At 41.2% G+C, this 6,489-nt stretch overlaps 1 protein-coding gene across 1 annotated transcript; it reads left to right on the forward strand.

The window, feature by feature from the left end:
* Window positions 1–1,660: 1,660 nt before the first annotated feature.
* Window positions 1,661–4,019, forward strand: LOC119341052 (DIMBOA UDP-glucosyltransferase BX8-like). Its single transcript, XM_037612950.1, has 2 exons — window positions 1,661–2,231; window positions 2,986–4,019. The coding sequence occupies exons 1-2, from the start codon at window positions 1,742–1,744 to the stop codon at window positions 3,867–3,869; spliced, it is 1,374 nt and encodes a 457-aa protein (XP_037468847.1). The 5' UTR covers window positions 1,661–1,741; the 3' UTR covers window positions 3,870–4,019.
* Window positions 4,020–6,489: the final 2,470 nt, after the last annotated feature.

A 6,489-nucleotide genomic window follows, 5' to 3' on the forward strand; every position in this document is an offset into this window, starting at 1 on the left:
ACACACACATGTAGGTACTGGGCTGGCCCATATTCATAATTTTTTCCTCGTTCGGTATTCTATACTCCCTCCGATACAAAATATAGTGTGCCCACGCTTCCCGGGGTTTATCTTTGACCAAAAATTTAACCAACGAGACCGACTGCGGCAGCAGCAAAAATTATATAATTGAAAACTTCTTTTGAATACGAATTCACTGGTATAATTTTTGCTCCCGCCGCAGCCGGTCTCGTTGGTTAAATTCATGGTCAAAGTTGAAGCACAGAAACCGAGGAAGCACTATATTTTGCAAGGGGGGGGGGAGTAGTTTCGATCGAGTTTGTTGGTTTTGTTAGCTCTTCTGCGTTTTTTCTTTATCCTTTTTCCGTTTCTTCTCTGGTTTTTCTATTTTTCTTTGATTTCCCACTGGTTTTCTTTGTTTATGTCTCAATTTCACTTCTTTTTTCCTTAGTTTTTCACTGTTTTCTAGGATTTTTTTTCTCATTTGTACTGGGTTTCATTAGTTTTCGTATACATGAGAAATGTTTCTTCTATACACATTTTAACATATTTCAACAACTTGATTATCATTTGTCAAATACTTGATTAACATTTTACAAATGCTTGATTACCATTTTTAAATACATGACCAAGTTTTTTCATATAGTTAGTATATTCTTTGTATACATGATCAACATTTTTCCTATACACATTTAGAAAAAATTCAAATGCTTGATTACCATTTTGAAATACATGATCAACATTTTCATACACATTGTATTGTTTTTATATACATATTTTGTATACATAAGAAATCAAACTCTATACACATTTAACATTTTCCCAATGCCTGATTAAAAAAATTCAAATACTCCCTCCGCATCAAAATAAGTGTCTCGAGCTTAGTACAACTTTGTACTAAAGTTAGTACAAAGTTGAGACACTTATTTTGGGATGGAAGGAGTACTTGATTAACAATTTTTTAATGACATTACATTTTTCAATTCATGAAAAAAAATTCATACACATTGTATATATTTTTATACATTTTCAGTATACATGAGAAAAAAATCTATACATCTTTACCATGTTTCAAATGCTTTATTAACATTTTGAATATGATTAATAAACATTTTTTGGATACATGATCAACTTTTTCATACACATTGTATATTTTCATATACATGGGAAACATTTCTTCTATACACATTTACTATTTTCCAAAAGCTAGATTAATAGAGTTCAAATATTTTATGGAAAGTGTTTTTCGTAATGTATATACTCCTTCCGTCCGGAAATACTTGTGGGAGAAATGAAAATCCATTTCTCTGACAAGTATCTCCAAACAGAGGGAGTATTTATAATATTTGAAAGTATAACCAAAGGTAAAGAAAAGAAAGCAAAATACAAAACAAACAAATAAAGAAAGAAAAAAGAAAAAAGTGGTTGTGGCCTTCTGCACGCTGCGCCGGCCCAGTCTCGCCCTGGCTGTGGCGAGGCTGCCCAACGTCTGCCTATAAGCGAGAGATACCACTCAAAGAAAAACGAGAGATAGGGGCGCCCAAAAAAAGAACCATACACTTTTCCGCCTGGTCTTCGTGACCACGCAAAAAATTATTGAGAATCTAGTACGTCCAGGCCAGAAAGCGCATTCGACCAGGCATATGCAGCTCTTGCAGGTCGGAGGGGACAGCATCTCACTCCGAGACAGAAACATCTCCCCTGCATCCACACAACGCACTCACGGACCTACACAGTCACCATGGCGCCAAGCAGCACCAACCGCGGCCGCCGCCGCGTGCTCCTCCTACCGCTGCCCTACCAAGGCCACATCAACCCCATGCTGCGCCTCGCCGCCACGCTGCACTCCCGCGGCCTCGCGGTCACCATCCTCCACCCGGAGACCCGCGCGCCGGACCGCCGGAAGCTCCCGGCAGACTACCGCCTGGTCACCATCCCAGACGGCATATCTCCGGAGCTCGCCGCGTCCGAGGACATCGCGTCGTTCGTCTTCGCGCTGAACAAGAACTGCGCGGCGCCGTTCGGGGACTACCTGGCCGGCGCCCTTAGAAAGGAGGAGGAGGACGGCCGCGTCGCCTTCGTGGTCGCCGACGTGGACTGGTTCGCGCCGCTCTCCGTGGCCAGGGAGCTGGGCGTGGCCGCTCTGGCCCTCATGACCAGCAGCGCCGCCAGGTTCCTGGTGTACCTGGCGTACCCAAGCCTATCCCACAAGGGCTATTTGCCCGTCCAAGGTAAATACCAAATCGCCATTGTTGTGTTCTTTGTTTGGAGTTTGATGGTCTAGTTTATTTTTCAGTTTGTCGAACAAGAGAAAATTATAACCGATTGATACCCGCAGTGTATCTACATCACAGCGTGGCTACATCTGAACTATCATTAGCACAATAGTACTTCATCCGTCCCAAAATTCTTGTCTTATATGTATTTGTCTAAGTACAGATGTATCTAGTTACGTTTTAGTGTTAGATACATCCATATCTAGACAAATCTAATACAAAATTGTTGGGACGGAGGGAGTAGTAACATGGTACTCGATGGAAAAACTTAGATCTAGGCATCTACTAGCTAGTACTACAAGTACTTGCATTTTATCCGTCTAAAAAACTGCACTTGCATTTTAAAGTTGAAAAAGAAAAATACAACATGACATATATAAAGAAAACAACTCAGGATATATGAAGCGGATGGTCGAAGATAAGGTTTTGGGTTCAGAAACTGTACCCACCCGATCGCCAACTAGTCATGTGCGGTTTGTCGGATCCAGCTTTGATCAATGGATCTAGTGCACGTATTTATTGGTCGAAAAACCAAGGCGATAGGTGCATGCCATTGCAACACGTTGACGGGGACAGAATGCAACACGTAACAAGATCAATTGCGTAGCGCGTGTGTGTATCCATGCCCGCACGTGTGTGACTAGTCCGTGATCAAGTTGGTCTGTGTTATATATACTCAATGATTGTCCTCATCTCTATCTGTCCACAGAGTCGAATTTCAACACTACAGTTGACGAGCTTCCCCCCTTCGTTGTACGAGACTTGGATTGCGTGATGGACATGGCTCGACACCTCGCGTACGCCGATCTCCTCGCCCACATCGTCGCCGGCGTGCGGCAATCATCCGGCCTAATAATCAACACGTTTGAAGGCATCGAGGGCATGGAGATCGAGAGTATCCGCAGCGAGATCGCCCTTCCGGTGTTCGCCGTCGGCCCTCTGCACATGATGACGGCGTCTTCATCCGTCGACAGCAGCCTACTGATAGAAGATCGCAGCTGTTTGGATTGGCTGGACAAACAACGGCCACACTCTGTGCTCTACGTTAGCTTTGGGAGCCTGGTGGGCATCGATACGGAGGAGTTCTTGGAGATTGCCTGGGGCCTGGCCGACAGCCAGCGCCCGTTCCTGTGGGTGGTCCGGCCGGGGCTGGTGCACGGCTGCGAGTTCAGCGCGCTCCCCGAAGAGCTGCAAGAGAAGATAGGTAGCAGAGGCAGGATAGTCAGTTGGGCTCCGCAGCAGGAGGTGCTGAAGCATCCGTCTGTGGTCGCGTTTCTCACGCACTGCGGCTGGAACTCGACGACGGAGAGCATATCGGAAGGCGTGCCGATGATATGCAGACCGTTGGCCAGCGATCAGATGCGCACTAGCAGGTATGTGTGTGATGTGTGGAAGGTGGGGGTTAGGGTGGAGGTGGAGAACCAGCTGAAGAGAGGGGACGTCCAGGCGGCCATCACAAGACTGATGGAAGGAAAGAAAGGTGAAGAGGTCAGAGAAAGAATGAAAGATCTGAGGCATGTGATGAGAAAGCGTACTGATGAAGGTGGGACATCTGATGTTGCTTTGCAACGTTTAGTGGATTTCAGTGTTTAAGCTAGCACTTAACTATTGTTAGTGGATTTCAGTGTAGAAGCACTTAATTACTCAGACTATGGCTAGCAAACATGTCCGTGCGTTCCAACGGAAGAAACATCTCTAACTCATGTGTTGAAGTATAAATGTATAGCCCATATTTTTCCATCAGATTGAGTTTTTAGGTGAACTGTTTGGTGCCTGCAGTTCTGCATAGTAACAGAGCTAAGAGGTCTTGAATCGAGACCCGGATGACACAACTTAAAAATAAACAATTGCAGCCCATTTTTGATCTATGTTTAGGTCTGAGCGAGCAACACCTAAAAGGAGCTCCTGGTGCTGCTACCGGGCCCAGCAATACTTCGTTCGCTCGCGGGCCGCACGCAAAAATTAACTCAAAAAGTTGAGAACTGGAGGATGGAACTCGCTCGGTGTTTGTAACGTACAAGGATAGCTAACCACCACAGCAACCTGGCACTAGCGATTAATTACAGGGCGAACTTTTTAAGGCACCATAGCCGCGCAATTTATTGCACGTTACACTGTTTACTGTAGCGCTTTGATTCTTGAATTATTTGAAAACATTTTTGGAAAATGTGTTTTTATTAATGTAAACAAAAGGCTGAAAGTTCAAAGATTTCGAAAAAAGACCGTGTATTGAAATAAAAAGCACGAACACAAAAAAGTACATGTATTCAGAAAAAAATCATGACTTCAAAGAATTCATGAAAATGAAAAAAGTACACTAATTTGTGAAAAGTTCATCAATTTGAGAAAACGTCCATCGAGTCTGAATAATGTTCACGAACCATTTTGAAAAAATATCTTGAAGTCGAAATAGAAAAAAAATCATTGAAATTGAAAAAACTTCACAAATTTGAAAATAGTCATCGAATTTGAAAGTAGTTCATCGAGTTTGAAAAAAAAAATCATCGGAATTGAAAAAAGTTCATCAAATTTGAAAGTAGTTCATCGACTTTGAAAAAAAGCTCATCGAGTTTGAAAAAAATCATTGAATTTTAAAAAGTTCATCGAGTTTGAAAAAAGATCATCGAGTTTGAAAACAAGTTCACCGAATTTGAAATAAGTTCATCAAATTTGAGAAAATTTCATCGAGTTTGAGAAAAAAACGTCAAATTCAAAAAAGTTCATTGAATTTGAAAAAAGTTCATCAAATTTGAATACAAAAAAAGTTCATCAAATACAGTTCATCGTTTTTCAAAAAGAGTTCACCGATTTTGAAAAATAGTTCACGCATTTACCGAAAGAGGAAAAACAAATAAATAAAAACCTAACTAAACCTCTCAGAAAAAAAAGGAACAAGAGAAAGAAGAAAAATGAAAAAAGGAGCAACGAGCAAAAGAACAAAGAAGATGCCAGTAATCACATCTGATGTCTATGGCGGGTTGGTTACTGCGGCTTAGAATGTGTAAAGACGTCGCGGGTTCAAATCTATGTTACCTGTGTAGCTTTTCCAGCGGAATAAAGCTGGAAAAAAGGGGTAGACGGGCCGAGCCCAAGTCGCTTGAGGGGTATGCGTCCGATTGCGAAATGGCTGTAAACGGGCGCTGAGGGCGCCGTTTAGGAACTACCACACTTGAAGGGGTGTATTGAAGTATAAATGCATAGCCCATCTTTTCTCATCAGCTTGAGCTTTTCAGTGAACTGGTTGGTGCGTGTAGTTATACATCATGGACCCATGAAATGCAATGGGACAGGAGTCAAGTGATGCTAAAGTTGCCAGTGCGGCTCTTCCTCAATCATCAATGCAAGATTCTAAAATTCTTGGTTGTGCTTCTATCAATAGCTAGTAGTAAGAAATAATATATTATATAAATGTAATATTAGCAATTAAATAAAATCCTTTGTTTTTCTGGAAAAATAGGAAAATAAATATTTCTACAAGCTATTTAAGAAAACAATAGGAAGAGAAACTTGCACCCGGAGTAACAATGAGCGATGCCTTCCCTAGCAACCAGATCATGAGAATCTTCGGTGTGTAGGCAATTGCTACCAGAACCAAATGCATGATCCAAATACAAAACCACAACACCACTCCAGTCCCTTCAAAAGGTGGTTTCAATTTCCGTAATCTAGGCACTTTAGCTATGGTAAGTTGCGTGAATTTTCAATTTGGGTCAGTCGATTTCTTGGCCATTGATTTTTGCTTTGAGATTCGTGGTGTGTTTTCTTTTCTGGTCTGTGCTTATTGTTGGGCTTGGCTTGTTTGTTTTCATTGACCCCATATTTGGGTCAACCGATTTTGTATTGGGCTGAAGCCCATTAACTGTGCAATCCATCCCTCCTGGCTTTCCCTTTTTTTTTTCCTTTTTTGTTTTTCTGTTTGTATGTATTTTTGTTTCTTGTTTTTGTATTTCTTTGTTAGTTGTTTTTTTTATTTTCCTTTTGTGCGTATTTTTGGAATGTTGGGTGAATGTAATGTATAAACATGAATAGTATGTAATATGTGTGAAAATTTGACTATTATATGGTTATTGTTTGCATGTTTACAAAAGGTAAAATTTTAGAGTGAAGTTGTGTGCAAGTTTTTTCTAACTATTTTCGTTATCCCTCTTGTTTAAATGGTAATACTATTGCTACTAAATCATTGTTGCATATTTTGAATTTTAAATTATTATTT

The sequence above is a fragment of the Triticum dicoccoides genome, chromosome 7B, assembly GCF_002162155.2.
Source record: "Triticum dicoccoides isolate Atlit2015 ecotype Zavitan chromosome 7B, WEW_v2.0, whole genome shotgun sequence".
Classification (NCBI taxonomy): Eukaryota; Viridiplantae; Streptophyta; class Magnoliopsida; order Poales; family Poaceae; genus Triticum; species Triticum dicoccoides.

Excerpts from the sequence above, each read along its gene's own strand:
- LOC119341052 (XM_037612950.1), top strand. The coding sequence starts at position 1,742 with ATGGCGCCAAGCAGCACCAACCGCGGCCGCCGCCGCGTGCTCCTCCTA. Across the intron at positions 2,232-2,985 it reads GGGCTATTTGCCCGTCCAAG|AGTCGAATTTCAACACTACA; the intron begins GTAAATACCAAA and ends ATCTGTCCACAG.